General features: G+C 44.6%; 1 protein-coding gene across 3 annotated transcripts in view; it reads left to right on the top strand.

Annotated features, from left to right (window-relative positions):
* The window catches only part of ZNF827 (zinc finger protein 827), a 181,556-nt gene that overhangs the window by 40,629 nt on the left and 116,970 nt on the right, over positions 1-23,957 (top strand). For all 3 annotated transcript variants that reach the window (XM_060115977.1, XM_060115981.1, XM_060115989.1), the window contains exons 3-4: positions 8,032-8,204; positions 13,702-14,182. In XM_060115977.1, the coding sequence (XP_059971960.1) occupies positions 8,032-8,204; positions 13,702-14,182 (654 nt within the window). The remainder of the gene's footprint in view (positions 1-8,031; positions 8,205-13,701; positions 14,183-23,957) is intronic.

Here is a 23,957-nt window from a genome sequence, read left to right as displayed (position 1 = left end):
TGGCATTGTTTCATTCTTTTTAATGGCTGAGTAAGATTCCATAGTGTGTGTGTGTGTGTGTGTGTATATATGTATGTGTGTGTGTGTGTGTGTGTGTGTGTATATATATATAGATATATATATATATATATACCACATCTTCTTTATCCATTCATCAGTTGATGGACATTTAGGTTGGTGGACAAGTTCTGTTCCTTACTGCATGGATTGGAAATAGGAGAGGGGGTACCTCTGTGCACTTTTCACTTAAAGTGAATGTCATCATTTCCCAGCATCCTAACTGGATTATGGGTTAAGACGTTGATAGAATATCTGATTTTGTTATTTACTTTGTACCATGGAGAGATAATTTGTCCGGTGTCACTTGGATCACTGGTTTTTGAATCTGAGGAGCGGAAGGGAAGGTGGGTCTTCTCTCTCTGCCCCCTCCTCTCCCTTTCTCCACACGGTACTGTTGGTTTCAGGGCCACCTGGAGGCTGGATTTGGATGTGACTTGACTTTACCTAAAAAGCATTATGGGAATGCAGTGAGAGCTGTCACCCATGCTTCTAAACAGTTCTCGTGATTATTTTTTTCCTTTACTTTAGAAAGAAATCTTAGTTTAATTCAAAATAGGTAGGTGGACTGACGTCTCACAGCAGGGAAAGGGTTTCTGTTGCCTACTACTTAAATAAACAAATAATAACCAAAAAAAATTAAAAATCCACAGAAATAAGTTACACACCATTCCGATTTCAAGTGGGGCTTTACATTTTAAAGCTGTTTCTCAAAATGTTGCACAAAGGGCATATAAAGTTGATTCTGGAGTTACAAAGGGAGATGTGCTAGAAAAGCCAATCCTGTCTTGAGTCATTTAGACACTAGCATTTCTTTGACTTTCTTTAGGTCAAGGGAATTCCAAACCATGAAAAAAAAAAAAGTGTCCTTTAGGTCTGCTCTTATTCGTCTTTTTTGAACAGGATTCGGTTGTTGCCAGGTCATGGTGTATTTAATTCCTTAAAGAGTCCACCACTCGATAGCCTTTCCCCCTGCAAGGAGAGGTGACACTGGAGGAGGAGGTTTCTTTCATGTGACCCTGCGCCCCAGCACATGTGACACTGCTCCTCTGAAAGGGGACACGATAGAGAGAAGATCATGTCCATTTGCCCTAAAGATAAATGTCACACATTGACTCAATTCTCTTTGAAGCTACTGTTTTGTTGCAGCTCAGAACAAAATAAATGGTTTTTATTTTAAAGACAAAGTCTCTTATAGAAGGCCAACAAGATGCCCAGGATGCCAGGCTCCTGGTTAAAAGAAATCACTAGGCGAGTTTCTGAGAGAGAGGGTCTCCAAAGCATCTTATTTTCCTGAGTAAAATTTAAATATGCTTAGAAGCAAGCTGGTCTCATATAGCTGAGAGCTAAGAATATTTCCTGGGTCAATAGATATGGTTTTCTGGCTGCTGTTTTTTATTCCTGTTTATGAGATGGTATTAACATTATTGCAAAATCAGAGAAAGTCCAGAAAGTCAGGTCACCTCTTCTGATACTCCCCTTAGGTCCATCTTTATTAGAGCCGTAATCTGGGGAAGATGGCATAGAGGGACTTCCTTAGAAAATTCACTTTTTAATCAAGATTCAGAACTATCTGTCCCCGATCTCCATTATATTTCCCCAGTGATTTAAACTTAGACTGCTTCAAGATATCAGACTTCTTAGTTTTACTGAACGCTTACCAGTTGTTAAAATATGCATCGATTATCTTGATGTCAGTAACAGCAGAAAGACCCAGTGACATCCATTGCCAACATAGGTTTTGTTTCCCTGAAATAGGAGTTGAGAGACACGGCCAAGAAATTCCATGGAAAGATGTTAAATCCATGTATATTGCTAGGAAGAAGGATGATGACTCATCCTACGGAGATACGCACTAGTAGGTTAGTGGGCCTAGAGTGGGAACGGATGGTGCAGGGATTAAACACACCCAGGGCCACCTGGTGTCTTAAACTCCTTCGATGTGTATGGAAAGGTCTGTTTGCAGAAATGACCCACTTGCAAATTATCTTGCCACTTAGGATATAACAAGGCAAAGTTTGATTTCAAAGCCTACAAAACAATTACACTTGTTTAAAAAATTACCTACCTTGAGTTACAGCGATTTAGTTAAAACCCTCCATGATTTTTTTTTTTTTAACCCAATGAAGTTTTTATGTATAGACAATAGGGCAGAGCATCAACCGGGCATGAAGAGATTGGCTGTCATCCCCACCCTTCTACTAACGAGCAGAGGGACCATAATAAGCATAAATCTCAGTTCAGTTTCCTCAACTGTACACTGAACTAGTCAGAATTTATCCTCCAAGATTGTTCCCCGCTTTAAAATTCCTTACTTTTATTTTCTTTATTTGTCTATCAACTCAAAATAAAACTTTTTCTGTTTTTGAATTAAATATGTTGCTTCTTAAAATTCCCTATCAAACCTTCTGCAAGATTGTCTCTCTGCCTTGGACAGATCCTGTCCATTGTAAATAGATGACATATATCATCGTACTTTATTAATGAGGTGCTCACAATGCATGCATTTTTAACATTAATTGCTCCAAAATTCATTTTGAAAATAAGTGAGCTATGAGTATGTGAACATCTCTATAAGTATGTGATCATCATGGTTTATATACTCATTCTTTCAAGATGTGTATTGGCATACTCCGTGAAAAGCGTGTGCTCTCAGGTTAACATACTTCCGCTGGGACTTACTGGCAGCTTCTTGAACTTTTTCTTCCATTTCCAGCCCATGTTTCATTTTCTGATACTCTCTTGACCCAGCCCTTTCCACTTAAGTTCATTATGGTCCAACACACAATGACTGAATTGTACTTGGTCCCCAGCATTGTTTTGGATGCTAGAGACACTAGATAAGGACTTCCAGCTCTGCCCTAGGCAGTTCCTGCCTCCACTCCCTTCTTCTTTTCTCCTTCCATCTTTTCCATCTTTCTGTTTCCCCTGCTGAGCTGAATTTGGCCATCAGAGTTCTGCACAGGCTGAGCTGGACCTACCTGAACAGCACAGTGGATTGCTGCTGAATTTCCTCTTGGCTCCAGGAATAATCTGTCATGTTGGGCCAAGCCCTGAGCTACATATTTCTTATGTGATGTCACTTGTTTAAATTTACATCTGCTCGGGGGCTTCCCTGGTGGCACAGTGGTTAAGAATCCACCTGCCAATGCAGGGGACACGGGTTCGAGCCCTGGTCTGGGAAGATCCCACATGCCGCGGAGCAACTAAGCCCGTGTGCCACAACTACTGAGCCTGCGCTCTAGAGCCCGCGAGCCACAACTACTGAGCCCTTGCGCCGCAACTCCTGAAGCCCGTGAGCCCTAGAGCCCGTGCTCTGCAACAAGAGAAGCCATCGCATTGAGAAGCCCGCTCACTGCAACAAAGAGTAGCCCCCACTCGCCGCAACTAGAGAAAGCCCACGCGCAGCAACAAAAACCCAGCGCAGCCAAAAATAAATAAATAAATTAATTAATTTAAAAAAACTTACATCTGCTGTGGTGGTAAGCATTCTGCTTTGGAGGGAAGACTTTATTGTCACTACTATTCTTACCATAGCTACTACAGATAGCCTCCATTTACTGCATGACAGGCCTTTTACACACATTTAGTATTGCTTTTTATTCCAATAATATTGTTGCTTATAAAGAGAAAATATTTTCTCCAAGGGAGCAAATTAGCAGCTATCCATCCCACCAGGTCTAGCAGCATTTGGTGGAATTTAGTTTTGTTTGCAGTGGCACTAACTAGTGCTGTATCTGGGGGAAGATGTTCATCGGACAGTTGTAGACTAGGTAAAATTATGAACACTTCAATCCTGTTGCCTCAAGAATGTGTGGTTCATTCTGAGGAAGTGGTCTTATTTCCTTAGGCTCGAAATTTGAATGAAATTTACAGCTGTCAGTTCCTTGAAAATATTTTGGCATAAAAATAGAGTCCATCCTTACTTCCCCCTTTTCTCTAAAGTAGTTAACAACATCGTATACGTGTGGAGGGCATCCTACTAAAACATGAATTTTTTAAATAAATAAAAATGCAAATATTACCAGGGGAAATTACTGGCCAATTTTTAAACTTGATCTTTGTATTTTGGTTACTTTTATCATTGGTTTCTATCTTCCTTTCCTGCAGCGATCAGTTAAAAATGTCGAATAATTACAGTAGTGTAGCTGTTTGACCACATATCTTGCTGTTAGTTTCTCTTCAGTATGAGTATTTGAATTCTTTTTTCCCAGTCAGTCCAAGGACACCCTAATTTGTGCACGATGCATGTGTATATATATATATATATATATATATATATGTTTTTTTTAAAAGAAGATGTTGGGGGTAAGAGTTTATTAATTAATTTATTTATTTTTGGCTGTGTTGGGTCTTCGTTTCTGTGCGAGGGCTTTCTCTAGTTGTGGCAAGCGAGGGCCACTCTTCATCACGGTGCGCGGGCCTCTCACTGTCGCGGCCTCTCTTGTTGCGGAGCACAGGCTCCAGACACGCAGGCTCAGTAGTTGTGGCTCACGGGCCCAGCCGCTCTGCGGCATGTGGGATCCTCCCAGACCAGGGCTCGAACCCATGTCCCCTGCATTAGCAGGCAGACTCTCAACCACTGCGCCACCAGGGAAGCCCTGCATGTATATTTTGATATTAATTAAAGCTCAGGAAGCATAGCTCCCAAATAAAATACATTTATATGAAATATGAATATGCAGGGTTCAATGTAGTGTAGTCTGTGATCCATTTGCCATGTTGAATAGGTGATTAGGGTAGGGGCTGGGAGGGCATCAGAGAAAATAGGAAGCCTATTGATCACATTAGGCAAAGCAAGTTGTCTAGGGGAAGCCAGCAGTGTTCCTCTTGTCAGTAAATGCCCTTTGATGGCCTTCCTAGGATGTGTCAGGAAATCTCAGGTCAGTGGAGGACATCTCAGTTTTTCTCTCCTCTCCCAGACAATCGTGTAAAATTAGGCCATTTAGGGTTTAGACGGTAGGAAATACTTCCTGAAGATGGGAATTAGTGGAAGGCTCTTTGTGCATCTCTTTCTTACTACTTTGATGTTCTTACAACCCCAAGTAGACAGCATCATCATTTTCCCCCCTCTGGCTTATGACATTAATCTCACCTAGGGGCCTGATTCAGTCTTTTCTCTCAAATCTGTTGTTCAACATGTCATCTTTGTGATCAGGATATCAGAGTGGAGGGAATGACAATGCAGGATAGAAAATGAGAGGCCGAATTAGGGATAGGTCAGGAGAGGTCAGCAGAGGCAATCAACAACAAGACGCAGCAGGAAAGCTCGCTGTGGGTTTATAAAAAGCGTGTTTATAGGCCTCTGCAAAGTGTGCTTTTCCTAGAGTAAAAGGAAATCCTCAGTCCCCACCCCATCCCCCAATCAAAAAAAGGAAATACTTGTGATGGAACACATCACAGGGAGAATTTCCAGACTTGAAGGGTATATTTTCAGATAGAGGATTCTTCTTCCAGGTGCTTGGTTGAGCTAACCAATATTGCTTACACCTGTAAAAACGGCATCTTTGGAGTGCCCCGACTTTATTCCAGAACTCTTCTGATTCCATCCATTTTAAGTGACTCTTTGCATGTGGAGATTCTGTTGACTCCATGAATACATAAAATGATTATTTTAAAGTTTACACTTGGGAATACTTCCTTTTAAAATTATGAAAGTAATGTGTATATTAAAAAATTCAAATGGTACAGAGGAATAGACAATGCAAACAAAAGTTTCCCGCCATGACCCCTTCCCTTTAAACCACAGTCCTTTAAAATGAACTGCTTAATGTTTTCCTGGGTACACTTCTAGACAATTCTCATACAAATAAAATACCATTTTTTAAAAATAAGATATCATTTTTTTTGTTTGTTTTGTTTTGTTTTTTCCGGTATGCGGGCCTCTCACTGTTGTGGCCTCTCCCGTTGCGGAGCACAGGCTCCGGACGCGCAAGCTCAGCGGCCATGGCTCACGGGCCCAGCTCGGCGGCATGTGGGATCCTCCCAGACCGGGGCACGAACCCGTATCCCCTGCGTCGGCAGGCGGACTCTCAACCACTGCGCCACCAGGGAAGCCCAAGATATCATTTTTTTCGTTTCATTTATTCATCCCATTCTTCCTATTCCTCTCTTTTTTTTCTTTTTGTGCTCAACTATTTAAAAGCAAATCCCAGACCTCATATTCATTTGCTTGTAAGTATTTACATATATATAAGTACTTTAAAAACAAATAGCCTCGGTAATTATTACAACATTTAACAGGATCAACGATTGCTACATGATATTATGGAACACCCGGGCTATAATCAGTATTTTCTTAATTATCTCAAAAGTGTCTTTTTAGAATGCTTTGTTCAAATCAGGAGCAAAATAAGCTTCACACCTTGCATTTGCTTTATATGTCTCTTAAGTGTCTTGTCATCTGTAACCCCTTCCCTTCTTAAAATGCCAGTTACTTGTTGAAGAAACTGGGTCATTTGTCCTACAGAATGTCCCACATTCTGAATTTGGCTGATTCCATCCCTCTTGGTGTGTTTAACATTTCTAAAAAACAACCTGTGTTTCCAGTAAATTTACTAGTTCTATAGAAGCTTGATTAAATATTTTGTAAGAATAGTTCATAGATGGATTATCAGAGGGCACACAATGTCTGTCCCATTTTTAGTGATGTTGAGATTAATGGTTTTAGGTGTTGTCAGCTTGATTCATCCTTTAGAAAGTCCCCTACCAACCTTTCGCCTAATGGTCTGAGAAGCAATTGATTCCTATTTTTTAGAAAATAAAAATAGAATCTCCCTAGACACATAGTTTCAATTCTTGCTTTATCCACTAACTCTAATATCTTGGACATGTTTCTATATTAGCATCTGTAGATCTAGTTCATTTTTAAAAATGGTTTCTCATATTTTATTTCATTAAATACAACTTATTTAATCAGTTTGGAAATGTTCCTGATCCCTCATGATTAAGAACAGACAGTCTGAGTCCTTAACTCTACTCGTTTTCCTATATCCCTAAATCGCAGAGGCTAGTGTGGCCCTGAGCAGTGTAAGTTGATAGACCAGATGTGTAGCAACACAGTGTCACAAGAGACAACCTCCCCTTTGGGGCTGGTGGAGGAGAGAGTGATCTCAGCTTTCCTTGGAGGAAGTAGTTGGTTTGTTGGCTTTCCTGAAAAATGGAAGCATTGGCAACTGCCTGGTTGTAGCTGTTCCCAACGTGAGTAGTGGGGCCCAGTCTCTGTGCAGAGGAGGGCAGTGCATCTTAGTGGCCACCAGAGGGACAGAAACAAGACGGTGACAACCCCTGACCTTAAGACCCCCCAATGGCCAAATTGGCAGCAGCATCTGCTGAAGCCGAAACTAAACAAGTCAGCAGGAGGAGCCTGAAATTTGTCTCCACTGGAGTTGGGCTTGTGAGGTTTATGATGGCTGTTTGGTTTTCACTGTGGTGTTATTCTCCGTCCCATTTGACTTATCTTTATTTCTTACCCTTTTCCAAGTTCAGGAATTCAGATGTGAACTTGAGTCTGGCAGTTTCCTTCAGGAAACAAAGCTCTGAAGTCAGTCTTCTCTGGGCTGAGCTGGGACAGATGCCCTCCAAAGTGTGGGATGGCCTCTGGAAGCATGGCTTTCCCAAGTCAGGTTGATTAGATTCTAAAACATGGAACCCAGATGGAAGTAATGAGATGAACGTGGGTTTCTACCTGAAGAAAAGCAGTAATAAAGCTTCCTCATGGATATAAAGTCTTGGAATGGCAAAAAACAAAACAAAACGAAGCAAAAACAAACACCCCCCCAAGAAAAAAAGCCCACAGAACCCCAAAACCCAAAAAACCAAAACCCAAAAAAACCCCAAAACCAAACAAAAAAACCCCTCAAGCCCCGCAGTTCCTTGTTAGTGTTCTTTATAGAGCAGTGCATGTGAATGAGCGCTGGACGCAATGTGCCTTTTTGTTTTCCTTAATTTTCCTGTCTTTCTCCTTCTTCCAAGCCTCAGAAGAGGAAAGCGGAAAACCCTTCCAGTGCCCCATATGTGGTTTGGTTATAAAAAGGAAGAGTTACTGGAAGCGGCACATGGTGATTCACACAGGTTTAAAAAGTCATCAGTGTCCGCTGTGTCCATTCCGGTGTGCTCGCAAGGACAATCTCAAATCCCACATGAAGGTAAGCCACCTGCGGATGGGCCTCACGGAGAGGCAGGCACAGCCAGGGCCCTTGCACAAATCCATGCCCAGAGCTCAGGGTTGAAAGGTAGATCGCCATGCACATGAAGCACATTGAAAAGGGTCTTGTAAAGGATTTCATTATAAGCGTCTTCAAGTCCATTCGACAACCCAGAACGTAAAGCAGAGAGCAGCTTCAGTATCCAAGTAATAGACGTGGTGTAGAACCATCTTTTCCTATTGGGAAGCAACAGCCTAACTGGCCTTGCGCGGTGATGCATTTTGGGGCAGTAGGAGGAAAAGTTGGGGAAGAGCAAGAAGCAGGGAAAGACGGGTTCAGGAAGGACTGCGGGACCTGCCCCCGTTCCTGGAGGGAATGCCCTCTTCTGCTGTTGCTTTGCCGTCCAGCTCACACACCCAGAGGCACACCCAGAGACATCTTATAGGGAGCGTGAGGACATTGAAAGACACCTGGGCTTTAACTTTCACCCTGTGGGAGGCTTGAGGGCCACTCCTGACAAGACTGAGTCCCCTTAAGGCTGACAGTGTTTGAGCCATCGTAATTCCCAGGATCACACTTAGCAAACATCTAAAGACATTGTTTTCAGTGTCCTGATAGGGGCAACTGGGGGGCTTGTGCCTGTAACGAGCATATAGGGAATTGACTAGACTATGTGTCACTCTTATGTGAGCTGGGGGGGAACTTAGTCATCTAGCAGTCTTTTTAGCAGACCCTATTAATGCTAAGGAATGCAAAGAGGAAACCCAAGAGATCAAAAAAGCATGGCTTCTGAATTTGACAGGCTTGCCTTTAAATCTTATTGTATAACTTACTAGCTAAGTGGTGAGCAAATGAGTCTTTAGACTTAATTTTCTCGTCTGTTAAATGGGAATGATTATGTTCGTCTGGAAGGGATATCATTAATATTTAAGGAGGTATTAGCAAAGTATCTGACACAGAAATGTTCAATGGTGGTTATTTAATTTCAATAGCTATTGTTGAACACCTTAATAATAATAACCATCATATTCACTGATGTTTGCAATATTGTCTCACCGTTGACATTATTTATAAAGTGTTTACTTTCCTGCCATAAGAAGTAGAACATGTGTACATAATTGAGGTATTTGCTTTTTTCAAAATATTGCAGTCTTATCCTTCTGAATAGATCAGTAATCACTGTTTAGAATTGTTGATCTAAAAATGTATGATCAGACAGAACCTCTACTGACTTTAGGAAATTGCTTGGAAAATTAAAAAAAGAAATTAAAGCCATGATATAATTTGTTTTCTACCATTTGCCTTTGTCTCCAGGGAGTAGCAGGCCCTTCATTTTCAGAATCCATTTAACCAGGGGTTCTGGTTGGTTGAATTTTACTGAGCTGACTCAGTGTTTTACTTGCATCCTCCTCATCCTCTGTCAACTCTTCCCAGCGTAAAATCTTGTATTTTACACCTGCAAAGTGGATTTCATTAGCAGGATGAGCCTTCCAAAGAAATGCCTTTAAAACTAAAATTTGTTTTTGTTACCGTGTCCTACTCTGTGTTTAGAAATCAGTTCTGGCAAATTTAAAGCTTCAGTGAGCAGAAAACTTGCATCTGGCCTGACACCTTGTAAGCCTGTTTTCAGCTCAGGGTCACTTAAAACAACCTATTTATAAACCCATAGGAAAAAAAAAAAAAAAGCTGGGTTTTCAATAGCAGGAACTACTGACCCTGAAACTACAGGGAGATGAGTTGGGTTCCTTGATGATACAGACCGTCCTCCATGACAGCGTTGCGGATGAGAGCAGCCAGGGCTCTGTGGGTCGTGGGGTCTCAGAATGCTTTCAGAACAAATCAATAACCAGTACAATAAAGCAGTGGTGTGAAATGACTACTTTATTCAAACTCATGGTGTCCTAACCTGTTGAGCTTTTGAGGAGGGGCGTGTGAGAGGGGCTTATGCAAGTTTAATTTCATCAGATGGTGTCCGCTTTCTTTTCTGTTCTCCACCTCACTTATGGGCCCGGGTTTTTTGCTTTGGTCAAAGAATTCATGATTTAATTTTGATGAGGCATACTTTCATTTTGGTAGATTTTGAAAACATAGTCTACAGAGAAATATAATAGCTGTGGCTTTAGGAATAAATATTCTTTGCTCTGTGCACCAGAGGCTACAAGATGGATAGATTTTCTAAAACAAGTCCTACCTCAGAAGTAGGGGCAGTATAGCCTATAGATTAAGATCTCAAACTGCGTGGTAAAAAAAAAAAAAAACACCTCAGTTAGAATCTCGGTTCCATGACTTTCAGTAGCTGTGGAGCTTTGGGTGAATCATTTAACCTCTCCAAGGCTCCGTTTCCGCTCGTGGAGATAATAATCATACGATCTATCTCACGGACTTGTTATAAGGGTTAAATGAGATAACGGATATAAAGCACTTAATATGATGCCCAGCATGGAGAAACACTCAATAAATGCAGCTACTGTAGTCATTATTATCCAAAAGCCATATATTTACATTTAGAAATAAATCGATGACATGGCATGAAAGAATTACTCTAAATTTTATTGCTTTTCTCTCTTCATGACATAGCTTTAGTGTTGAGAATTTAGAAAAACTGATAAAAAGCATCTGAAACTGGCCCTTAATCCCATCACGCAGAAATAACCATTATCATCCTAATCTGTATCCTTCTCTATTGATTATATAAAGCTACTTAAGGAAAAATGGGATTCTACTTTATTCGTTCAACATCTACAGTACTTACTGGGCTCCGGCACTGTACAATTTTCTGAGAGCCTGCCTTTCCTCCTTCATATATCATGCAAATGTTTTTATGGCTTGCTGCGGAAGGAGCTTGTAAATGCCTCCAGCTTCCTCGGGGTTATCTTAGATTTCCATTAAGTCTTTTACAACTTTCCTGGATGAGCGAGCATACAGGAATTAAATGCGGAATTCATAAGCTAAAATTGAACAGGGAAGGTGAGGAGGTCTGAGATCGGGAACGTGGGTGAAGAAACGGCCGAAGTAGGCGAGGGTCAGGGCACCGACTTTTTCTAGTCTCAGGCCTGCCAGCTAAGGAGCTGACTCCTAGGTAAGCCCCCTCCCGGCCTGCCTTGTCCCCTCAGTGAGGTGGAGATGTTTCCCGAAGTTGTCCTCGTGTTTGTCCAGCTGCTACCAGGAGACGGACCCAGTGATGCAACAGCCCTTATACTTCCCACCTCTTGGGGTGGTGACATGCTCCCTCTGGGAAGGATGACCAGCAGAAAGCAGGTCTCTATGTGACCTGGAAAGAATGACACGCTTTAGTCACGTGTTCCTTGACGGTAGCCGACCAAGAGGGGTTTTTAAGCCGATGTCGGGCTAAAGAGAGTACAAATGACCCCGGAAAGAGCCTTTCTGTCGGGAGAGCAGGGGAGAGCCTTCCCTCCAAGGCCCAGTGCGAGCTCTCGCCCCTCCGGGAAGGTCTGGCTCTAATAAAATTCTAAGTGTGACCGTCAACACTTCATCCACTGTTTTTCTTTTCAACGGTCACTCATTTTTCTAACACTAAATATAGCCAGGCCAGTATCGGGTGGAAGAGGAACCACGTACAGGACTTGGGCACGGACGCTTTTGAATCCAGGGCTCCCTGTTTGACTCTAGAACCTGGGCTCTGTCCTTCTCCTTTTTCCAGAAGCTGCTTCCGGAGCTTCTGTTCTTGGATTAGCTCCTGTCCTCTCCCGGGGCAATAGATGTCAGGACACTCCTGAAATGGAATCTGCCCCACCGCACTGCTCCCAGGGACGCCGGAAGGTTTCAGCCTCATGACCTTTGTCACCTGGTTCCGGGACGAGCTGTGGCTGGCACCTGTCAGGGTCCCCTGGGGCTGTGACCTGAGCGCCCCCCCCACCCAAGGTGCTTGGTCCTGTGTGAACTGGTCGGAGGAGAGGGTGGGGAATCTTCCCGATTCTGTGAGTGAGAAAGTAAATGAATTGCTCCGCTCCAGAGTGCAGTCCCTTTGTTGTGAAAGAACAGAGACAGTTAACAGCTGGCGACAAAGAGTGTGTGTCCCCCCATTCCAGCCCCTCCCGAGGTGGCAGGGGGAAGCCTTTTAATGAGCAAGGCTTTGCTGTAACTGAATTTAAGTGTATACGGTTATTTCTGTGGAGAAATTCAGGCTTTGGGGGACCCAGAATCTCTTCTGTTGTTTTTTTCAAAAAGCCACAGTGGGGTGCTGTAGCGACAGGATCTCACCATTAACTTTTAATTTCTTTGCTTTTGTTGGTCACTCAACATTATTTAAAAGTATGTTTTGGCTGGTGAATAATGCTTTTGGATTGCACTCAGAATGCATAAACGGCTGTAGTAAAACTTGCACTCTTGGAAAGGAAGCCCGCACAGAGGGGCCAGGTGGCCCAGTGGATTAAGGAATCTTTAACCTTTAACCTTCCTTAGACCTGGATTCAAATCCTGCCTAGATCACCACTCAAAGATGAGAGGTCGGTTTGACTTGGGTTTTGAATTCCAATCACTCGTTTGTCCAAAATCACACAACTCCCCAAATCTTTTGGCCCAAATCTCCACCATTGGCAGTTTCTACTCAAGGGAGGGCCAGTCCTGAAATAGCAGGGTGGAGCAGGTCAGCACTGAAGTACATTGGCAGAGATGAATGGGGAAGTTACAAGTTACGAGCACCTGCCAGCTCCAAGCCTCGCTCGGGCCAATGCAATGATTTCCTCACTTTTTCAAGCACTAGATTTGATTGTGACAGGAAGTAAAAAAAGGTTTCTAGCCATTTTTACAAGTACTGTGCAGGCAAGGCTGGAACTGTGTTTAAAAGCCTGCATTCTTTCATTGCAGACAGAACCACGTTTGGAAACACTGGTTTCATCTTGCTGAGACAGCTCGGTGGGCATCAGCCCCTGGTTTTTGTCCCCCTCTGCTTCCTTTATATGTTGCTCTAGCCACGTGCTTCGGGGTCTCAGTTTCTCTGTCTATGAAATGGGAATACCCTGGAGGCATTATTTTCCACATTCTTAATTACCTAGAGAAGCATTTTTGAAAGTGGAAATTATGTTTGCAAAACATAACTAATTCTCTGGGTGGTAATAATTGGGTCCCTGCAGTGTATTTATATTACTTGACAGGTTACCTCTATTGAACCCCAACTAGTAATTATGTAAGTTCAAATTGTGCTGGGTTTATAATGTTTTCTCTGAAGACATCAACCGAGATGGGCTGACTAGAATATTAGGAGGATTCTACCCCAGACGGCCTCCATTGGCAGACAGCATCCTCAGTCGTGAGTATGGCTTTACTAATGGATTCTTGACCTGCGTGGACCTGCTTTATGTTTAGGGACGGCCCTCACGACCTGAAGCACAAAATGAAGTGCTCCTCTAGCGAGGAGATTCCCCGGGCCGGCCCTTTGTCCCGTGAGGCAGTTGTTGCTGAGTAGCGTGGATGTACAGCAGGGCGTTTTCCATCAGCACCGTCAGTGGCTAGCTCACTCTTCTTGCTTCTCCGCCAGGTTCATCAGCACCAGGACCGGGGAGAGACCTTTCAGTGCCAGCTCTGCCCTTTCACTTCCTCCCGTCACTTCAGCCTGAAACTCCACATGCGTTGCCATCAGCACTTCCTGAGGACAGAAGCCAAGGTGAAAGAGGAGATCCCAGACCCCGATGTCAAGGGATCTCCCCACCTCAGTGACAGTGCCTGCCTGGGGCAGCAAAGGGAAGGAGGAGGGACGGAGCTAGTGGGGACCATGATGAAGTCCAGCACTCCAGAGAGGACTAGCCAGGGTGGGGCTGGCGTCTCGCCTTTGCTGGTGAAGGAGGAGCCCAAGGAAGATAATGGCCTGCCAACCTCCTTTACTCTGAATGCTACCGACAGGCCGGCCAACCACACGAAGCTGAGAGAGCCATCCGAGTATGCAGCCAACAGTGCGTCCGCATTGTTCAGCCAGGACATCTCTGTTAAGATGGCGTCTGATTTTCTGATGAAGCTGTCAGGTACTTGAAGAGGGTTGTCCTCTCTCTCTCTCTCTCTTCTCTATCCCTCCACCAGTATTCTCATCTATAAAATGAGCTGGTAGGACTAAGTGATTTCAAGATCGCTTGAGCTTCCAGTTGTCTGCACTCTCATACATTTTCTCCTTGAGACTTGTTTTTTGCAGTCCTTTGGAAGTACGCATGGCTGTGGTTTGGGTCTAAAAACAACAGGGATTGTTGATTTCCTTCTGGTTTTCCCCCTTTATTAGTTCTTGCTGTGGGGGACAGGTCACAGCGTGAGCCAGGTTGGTGACAGTTCTGTGTGTGACCTTGAGCCCTATTTAACTTGTCTCTCCGTTGGGTTCTTTAAAGTGCTTGTATGGGTCATGTTGCTTTGTGTTATTCAAGTTCTTTATTGCCTTGATTTAAAAGATTTTTAAAGGACATGTACACAGAGACTACTATGAGGAATGATAGAGTTTTAAATTTTGAGCAACGGATAAAATTATCTTTAAATTTTGTTTTTTCTAATGGAAAGTTTTTTTATTGTGGTAAAATATACCTTACATGAAATGTATCATTTTAACCATTTTTAAGTATACAGTTCTTTGGCATTAAGTACATTCACATCGTTGTGTAATCATCACCACCATCCATCTCTGGAACTTTTTCATCCCCCCAAACTGAAACCTTGTACCCATTAACCAAGAATTCCCCATTCCACCCTCCCCTCTGCCCCTGGTAACCATTATTCTATTTTCTGTCTCTATGAACATAACTACTCCAGGTACCTCATGTAAAGTGAAATTAAAAAAAATTTTTTTTAAACATTCTTTTGCAACTGCCCCAGTGCCTTTGAGAAAAAAGATGGAGTATGTTTTAAAAACTTATTACTAATTGCTATCACTTTCACCATCCAATTATGCATGATGTTTCTTTTAGTTTTTTTCTTTTTTTTCCCCTCAATTTCTTTAAGTTGTGGAGTTGAATGGCGGGGTGTAGAGATGCTGAGGGAGCGCTGTTATTCCTGACGTTTTGGAATGAGAAAACATGTTGTGGGTCTGTGCTGCTACTCATTATATTTTTTAATGTCTGATTTTAAATTTTAAAAGAGATGTGGAGGGTGGGGAAAGGTCGGCTGAGAATTGGTTCTATCTTTCAGTGAAGATGGCAGTCCCCACGATGATTTCCAAATGCCATTTCAGTTCTTTGGAGATTGACAATACCCTTTTAAATGGAGAATAATTGGTCACCACCTTCCTTTAAATGGACTGTGAGTCGCATTTCACTAAATGTCATCGCCAGGTGAATTAGAGGTTCTGCTTCACTCTGAAGTCCCTTTGCTCAGTGACACTTCAGTCAGGTCTTCTGGAATGTCCCCATCACCCCAGGTCTTTGCCCCTCAGGAGTGCACGGCGCTGGTTGGAAGAGATGAGGAAAGGCAGGGGATGGAAATGAGGCATCGCAGAAAGAACTGAGATGGAAATGTTACAGGGAGGCATCCCACCCTGCAAGATGAGTGAGCTCGTCCTACACCGGAAATGATCGGGTGTCAGGAATTCAACCGTGGCAGTGAAGAATGGTCTTCCCTTGTCTTCTCCTCTTGCATCCCAACCTAGGGGGACGTGTGCTCTTTGAGACACTGCTTTTTGTATTTAAACATTTTTGAAAATGTGGGGGAAATTCAGGCTTCTAGTTTTCCTTTTGCCGCTGATCCTTGAGTTTTCACTTCTGGGAGATCTCTGGTTCTTCTTTGATGGTCTCTCCCACCAATGTCAGAGCAAAAGGGGCTCCTTTTCTGGGCTCTTCTAGCACTTCCCCAAGAAATGCAATGGCATATTCACTTAGCATAGGTTAGAAACGGGGACATTTCCTTACTTAGCAGACAGGGGAAACTCAGTATGGGGTTAGTAACTCTTAGGAAGAGGGTCCTCCCTTTACTCCAGGACTGCAGAAAGTTTTTAATCCTGAGGAAGGTGAGGGGGGTGGAGGAAGGTTTGATGGTACACAATTCCTGCTGTGAGTGCCCAGCATCAGGCTGTAATTAGCCCCAGACCCAGTCTCAGGGAGCACAAGATAAGGCCTGTGGCTTCTGGGAGCCAGGCTTGCAAACAGGAAAAACACAAGAGGAGAAGCCAGTCGGTAGGTTGGGGTGAAAAACTGTGCACCCAGGCCTTATACTGTGATCTGTTTTCTCAGTCGGCTATTGACGGGGACTTGTTTACGGGTTTGGCAGTCGCAGTATTTACTGACTGATCAGTTGGCATAAGAAAACAGATAACAAATGCACGCTGTTTATGCAAAAGGCCCATGCAGCTATTTTATGGTGGCTTACTAGAGGTCCTGAAACCTGACTTGTGTGCACTGTTACCTAGCAACCTGTTACAAAGTCACCGGGGAGTGAGATGCATTGGTAATTTTTTGTGTGTGTGCGCATATTTGGATGTAAATGTAAACTTGGTGACAGTGGCAACGCAGCCCACGGGAAAAGGAAAGGAATACATTTTCCGGAGGTGGGGAGGCATTATTTATTTATTTTTCTTCCACTCACTCTCTGGTTGGTCAGGCTCTAGAATTGATAGCTCCCGTGATCGTGGTGTTCTACCTGGCTGTGTCTGTGACGGTGATCCCGGGACCAGAAGGCCAGATCCCAGGGAGCTGTGCCTGAGTTTCTAGCTCTTTCCCTCATCAGATGTCGGGTTAGCATCAGGCCTTGTCCCTAGGCATCATAACGGCACCATTGTTCTTGCAATGAATTTTTGAGCTGGGCTCTGTGTGTGCACCTGCTGGGACTCTAGGGTGCAGCTGTTTGTGGACACGGGGGCTGGGAGTCTCTGTGCCAGCCACATCACAGTCTGCAGAACCGGAGCACAGTGGCAAATTCAAGCGTGTCCATACCTTCTTGTTTCCAAAAGAGAGATGGAAAACACTTGATTCTTTCTTGCTTGGTGATTAAGGGGAGTCTTTCTTGCTCCCACTGGCTTAAAAATCACTGGTGGAATCCTCTTTTTTAACTTATACATGTGTAAAGGATGCTTACTTTTTTAAAAATTTATTTTATTTATTTATGGCTGCGTTGGGTCTTTGTTGCTGTGTGCAGACTTTCTCTAGTTGGGGTGAGCAGGGGCTACTCTTCGTTGTGGTGCATGGCCTTCTCATTGCGGTGGCTTCTCTTGCTGCGGAGCACGGGCTCTAGGCGTGCGGGCTTCAGGAGTTGTGGCACACGGGCTCAGCACTTGTGGCTCGCAGGCTCTAGAGCGCAGGCTCAGTAGTTGTGGCGCACGGGCTTAGTTGCTCCACGGCATGTGGGATCTTCCCAGCAGAGGGCTCGAACTCTTTTCCCCTGCATTGGCAGGCAGATTCTTAACCACTGCGCCACCAGGGAAGCCCTGGAATCCTCTTTTAAAGGGACTCTAAATCCTTCCCTCCCTGCCCCCGTTTTGAGGTTTCCTCGTGTCTGTGATTGTGAAATCAACCCCCTTCCCCGAACCGTCTACTCTTCTTCTTCCTGAGCCCACACTTAACACTCCTTCGTCCTTCAAGATTAACCTTGTTCCCTAGCACCAAGGCTTTCCAGGCTCAGCACCATAATTGATTCAGGGAAGAGGATGGAACAGCCCCTGCTGCTGGCTTTCTGGGCTGATGGAAAAGAGGATTTTGCAAACTCTGCTCCAAGTTTCAGCCTAGGAGGCCGGCCTTTGAGGGCTGCAGCCCTGCATATTTGCATAGATCTTTCTTGGGAGCCATAAGGCAGGTGCAGACTGTCGCATGTCAGGGCAAGGGATTCAGTAGCCACATGACTGGGGCTGTGCAAGGGAGAGGAGATTAAATTCCTACTGTTTCTGTGCCTTCTCTCCTTTATCCAGTAGCAGTTCTCACCTTGACTGACATTAGACTTACCTGGGGAGTTTTTTTTTTAATGCCAGGGTCCAGCCCCACTGCCAGAAATTATGATTTAGTTGGTCTAGGATAGGACCTAGACCTAGACATTGGTGTTTTCTTTTCTGTCTTTTTTTTTTTTTTGGCCACACTACTTGGCATGCAGGATCTTAGTTCCCCAACCGGGGATTGAACCTACGCCCCCTGCAGTGAAAGTCTTAACCACTGGACCACCAGGGAAGTCCCTAGACTTTGGTGTTTTCTTTAAAATCCTCAAACGATTCTAAAATGCAGCCAGGACTAAGGACCACTGATGTGGAAGATAAACTTGGAAACTGTTTTTGTGTGTTTTTTTTTTTTCAGTACACCTATAGTTTTTCAGTGCAGCTCTCTTCCCTCATTTTCTATCCAAGACCATGAAAAGGGCCTGGTGGTTTGGGATGGGTCTGAGGCATTCACTATAGGTCAAGGTTAACATGAACTGGAGGCCTGGGTGAGTCATGGTCATTGAGCCCCATGTTTTCCCTCGTGGAACCACATGACACGAGAATTAAAAGAAGCATCTTGATGTTCTCCAGTTAGAATTAGAAAGTCTCGAGACTCATCTAGAACATCTAGGAACTGGGAGTATCATCATCAGACACCTGATTAAAAGTTGCCTGCTGTGGACTTACATCATTTCTCTTTCTGAAAACTACACTTTTTAAGATATCACATTTAAATCTAACTCTCCAAATTAGAACCAAGCAGTTGACAGAAACTTGGCACCTCAGTTGTTGGCTGGGAATATCTTTTTATCTTTTTGTACTTGGTTTTTTGAAAATAAAAGATACAAGTCATTTCAACTATTTTTAGTTTGGAAACTGGCCCAAAAAATGTATCCTGTCTCCCATATTCTATTAATTTCATAAAATTGGGGCCGAAACATCTTAACCATGAGAGGTGGACTTCGGAAAACAGTGACTTGCAAATGGGTCCAAGCTGAATTGTTTCGAATGTGTTAGGAGCTCAGTGGTAAAACGGCAAAGGTTTTCTTGAACAAACAAAGGGGAGCTGGTGAATGTCTGTGTTGTATCTTGCGGTTTCCCATGGGCCTCTGTTCAGCCACCTCCGTCTCTTTCCCATAATGCATCTGTAGTTACAGTACGGTTTGTCTGTAAAGGGCAGCTCCTTATCCTGTGATACCTCTGTTTGTGCTGCTGAAGAAGGAGGGGCCGGGAGAGGCCCGTTAACTAGGCATCCTTATTACTGGGTGGCTCTGATTGGCTTTCTGTCAAACATCTTAGCATCCTTCTGCCAAGGAAGTGCCAGCCTTCTGCCATTCATGCCCTCAGGCTTCAGCGCCCTTAAGCTGGGGCTCTCCCCACGCCTAAGTGTGCCTTTGGCAGTCTTCCTTTGCATCTTCAGTTTGGCCCTTTTTTAACCCTGCCTGGCTTTTCTCAGGACGGGCACTCACTGATCACTTGACTAAAATTCCTGGTGTCAGAAGCCACATTGTGGGCCCTCATATGTGCAGGCGGCCCGAATGTCCTATTGAAATCCTGGATTTTACCGAAACTGGTGGGTGATTCGTATGAGAGGGAGTGTGTGACTCTTTCCTGTTTTTCAGTGACGTGCTGCTCCACGGGATGAGGGCTGATCTGAGTCACAGAGGGAGCAGGTGGCATAACAAGAAAGTGGGACGTGGAGTTACACACTCACGTGCTCAGGCCTCCAGGGATGGAGACTTTGTGACACTGACTCATTGTTTATGATTTTTCCTTAACAATCACTTACACAGTGCCTGCTCCTTGCCGTTTAACCCGTTTGAACTTCGTAACAACCCTAGGGGAAGATACTGTTGGTATTCCCATTGTACAGATGAAAACAGAGAGGTTAAGAAACTTGCCCACGTTTACACAGCTAATAAGTGTGGGACTGGGATTCTAATCCAGGCAACCAGGCTCCAGCCTCCCCTCCCCCAAATCACAAAGTAAGGAAGTGGTGAAACTGGAAGTTGGCTCTGTTCTCTGCCCTTGTTTTTGTAGAGTCAGAGTCCCCAGCTAAGGGAGCCATTCTCTGAATGTCGTACGTTAGATGCCACCAGAAGTTGTACCAATACTTTTAGGCTTTTCAGGCATTGTTTAGTGCAAATAGAGTAGTGACAGTAAAGCCAGTTACAGTGTGTCTTCAATGGCTCGTAACAAGCATGTAGCTGAGGAAACCAGGACTGGAAGTCAGTAGTGTAGAAGGGTTGCCACTGGAATCCAGACGTTTCTTTTTTCACTGTGCTGGATAGAGTTCATCTCATTCCAGAATTGTCCGCAGAGTAGTTGTTTATCTTGATAGACTCTTGGGAAAATTGTTCAAACTCTATGTTTCTGCAAAACTGAATCCAGGTCATTTTCTTCCTTCCCTCAGGAGTACATTTTCTTCCATTCACTACTGTTGTTACTATTGTTACAGTTTCTACTATTGTTAGCCTGAGCCTTATTACTAATCAGATGGGTTTCCAGTGAGCCAGGTGCGTGAGGTGCCAGCAACTTGATGTAATTTCTCAGTTAACCCTCCCAACAGCCCTGTTAATGTTAAACCTATTTTATAGATGAGGAAGCTGAGGCTTAGTAGGTTTTGGCGACCGAGGGATAGAGCAGAGATTCAGTGCTGCCTAACTGTGAAGCTTGCCTCCTGACCACTTAATGAGCTATTACCTTTTTTTTTTTTTTCCTCAACTGAGTGAACTGTCTTTTGACCTCTGTCTGCTTCACTGTTTATTTTCCTTGGCTTCAAACCATGACATCGTTTTTAATGCATGCTAATTCAGTCACTAATCTGGTTAAATTTTTGTGTGTCTTCAAAATACACCCACAATCCATCCCTTGAGGGTGGCCTTTCCTGGCCCACCAGCTCCCTCCCGGATGCTTCCTCCACCCCAGGACCCTCCCTCCCCTCCGCCAGGCCTCCAAGGCGTTAATGGACTCTTCTGATACCCTGGCGTCAGGTTGTGCCCCTGCCTGGCTTCTTTCTCCTGAGTAATGGTATCCCCACTCCTCTCAAGAAAAATGCTGAGTCTTCACCAGCTGGTACACACTCCCCCTGCCCCCCATTTCCATTTACCTGCCTTCCCTCATGTTCCAGGAGTCCGGCCACTGGAACCATGGAGTTCCATAAATCTTCCTCCTGTTAGGTAAAATGGAGGAGGGGGGTTCTAAAAAGAATTAATAATGTTATTAAAACCAAAATAACTAGGGACTTCCCTGGCGGTCCAGTGGTTAGGACTCTGCGCTTCCGCTGCAGAGGGCACAGGTTTGATCTCTGGTCGGGGGACTAAGATCCCTCATGCTGTGCGGTGTGGCCCAAAAAAACCCCACAAAATAACTAGCTTAATGCACCTCTGACCCCCAGTGGTTCTGTATCTTTGTAGAGAATTTCTAGCAACATCGCACCTTATTGCTGTGATATGCACCCCTACTCCCCGCTCCAATGATACTTAGAATCTTAACATCCAAGTTGATACTTGCATTACTGCTTGTGTCTTAGCCTTGCCTCTTCAACTATGTTTCAGATTGCTAAGGGGAGGGAGGAGCAGTGGCAGGGGATGATGTTTCCTTTATAATGTCTTTATCTTTGTATCATCCACAATGTATCCCGTGGTAGATGATTAGAAAGGTCTTCCATTAGTCATATATACTCTGGGAGTCAGGTTTTCAGAGGTTGTGCTATTACTTCACTTTAAAAAGATTTACAGGGCTTCCCTGGTGGTGCAGTGGTTGAGAATCTGCCTGCCGATGCAGGGGACACGGGTTCGAGCCCTGGTCTGGGAAGATCCCACATGCCGCGGAGCAACTGGGCCCGTGAGCCACAACTACTGAGCCTGCGCATCTGGAGCCTGTGCTCCGCAACAAGAGAGGCCGTGACAGTGAGAGGCCCGCACACTGCAATGAAGAGTGGCCCCCGCTTGCCACAACTAGAGAAAGCCCTCGCACAGAAACGAAGACCCAACACAGCAAAAATAAATAAATAAAGATTTAATTAAAAAAAAAAAAAGATTTACAAATTCACAACCAGCTCCATAGTGCCATAAAGAGTACGGAAGAAAGAGGTGGTCCATGGGAAGAAAGCAGGCTGTTCAAAGCCAGCCTCAAAGGGTGTGAGCACCTTGGCGTTGGCCGGGACCTCAGCTTCTGGGGCCAAATCTAGGAACCAGAGTCGATCACACAGGGAGTTAAGTAACAAACCGGTCCACAGTTTAGCAGCTCAACACAATAGCCATTTACTTAGCTTACGAGTTTGGGGATTGGCAGTTGGGCATGGCTGACCGGTGTGCTTTTTCTGGTCTCCTCTGGGCTGACTCATCCATCTGCAGGACCTTGCCACGTTGCCAGGGCATGGCTGGTCTAGGTGGGCCCCAGCTGGGACGGCTTCTCTCTGTCCCCCAGGGTGTCCCATCCTTCAGTGTGTTAGCCTGGGCTCGCCCACATGGCAGCTGGCTTCCAAAGGAGAGAGCAGAAGTGTTCCAGGTCTCTGGAGGCTGGGCTCAAAGCTGGCCCAGTGGCCGTCACTTCCACCACCTTCCAGTGACCAAAGCCAGCCACTTCAACCCAGATTCAAAGGGCAGGATAGGGTTTCCCTGGTGGCGCAGTGGTTGAGAGTCTGCCTGCCGATGCAGGGGACACGGGTTCGTGCCCCGGTCTGGGAAGATCCCACATGCCGTGGAGCGGCTGGGCCCGTGAGCCATGGCCGCTGAGCCTGCATGTCCAGAGCCTGTGCTCCGCAACGGGAGAGGCCACAACAGTGAAAGGCCCGCGAATCCGAAAAAAAAAAAAAAAAAAAACGGCGGGATAATCTGTTCCACCTCTTAATGGGAAGAGCTGTGGAGTCACATGGCAAAAGGGGTGGGTTTGCAGGCAGAAGGGATCATGATGACCATTTTGCAGTCTCCTTGCAACGCCCAGAGTTCTTCAGACTCACTGGGTGTTCCACAAAGACAAAAAAAACATTAAAATACCAATGTATGAACCAGAATGTCAGTATAGTCATTTAAAATGACAAGTGTAACAGTCAAGAGCAGATGTCATTTGGGGCAGATGGTCACCGACTTCCCTGAAGAGTGTTGGAAATATATGATCCAATCTTTAGGTTTTCTTTTTTTTCCAGTCTCAAGTCACCTCAAGCTGTTCTTACATGCAAATCACTCCACGGCTGTTCCTACAGTTCATTCTTTGGATGTGTTAATAGCGTGAATTTAAAATACAGTTTTCTCTCCCATCTACTGCCGGCTAGAGGCTTGATGGGTTTTCCAGGACTGGTCCTTCCTGCTTTTGACAAGGGAGATATCCTGTCTGTTAAGTGGATTCCCGCAGATAGCTGCTCTTGCTCATGATGTGTGGCTTCTAGTAGTTTCGTTCACGGAGAAAAGCCTTATTTATTTATTTTAAAGTTCTGTGGCGCTGCTTATTGTTATTACCCTTGACCCTGCTCCAAAGGCTCTTTTGTTTTCCCTTTGTCGCTATGTCTGTAATCTCAGTAGCTGTCACAGGGGACTGGGCGGCCCTGGTCTGCAGACATAGACACTGAAGTGTGACGGAGGATTAGCTCAGGTGGGGATGAAAGATAAAATGAAATATAATGAGAAATATAAGGTGGTTAAAACTCCGCTAAACACTAAATATAAAACTACTTAAGGGGCCTCCCTGGTGGCGCAAGTGGTTGAGAGTCCGCCTGCCGATGCAGGGGATACGGGTTCGTGCCCCGGTCTGGGAGGATCCCATATGCCGCGGAGCGGCTGGGCCCGTGAGCCATGGCCGCTGAGCCTGCGCGTCCGGAGCCTGCGCGTCCGGAGCCTGTGCTCCGCAACGGGGGAGGCCACAACAGTGAGAGGCCCGCATACCGAAAAAAAAAAAAAAAAAAAAAAAAAAAAACTACTTAAGGCCAATTA

This window comes from Mesoplodon densirostris, chromosome 1, assembly GCF_025265405.1.
Source record: "Mesoplodon densirostris isolate mMesDen1 chromosome 1, mMesDen1 primary haplotype, whole genome shotgun sequence".
NCBI classification, from domain to species: Eukaryota; Metazoa; Chordata; class Mammalia; order Artiodactyla; family Ziphiidae; genus Mesoplodon; species Mesoplodon densirostris.
Note: the sequence above shows the minus strand (reverse complement) of the source record. Positions and strands in the feature narration are given on the sequence as shown.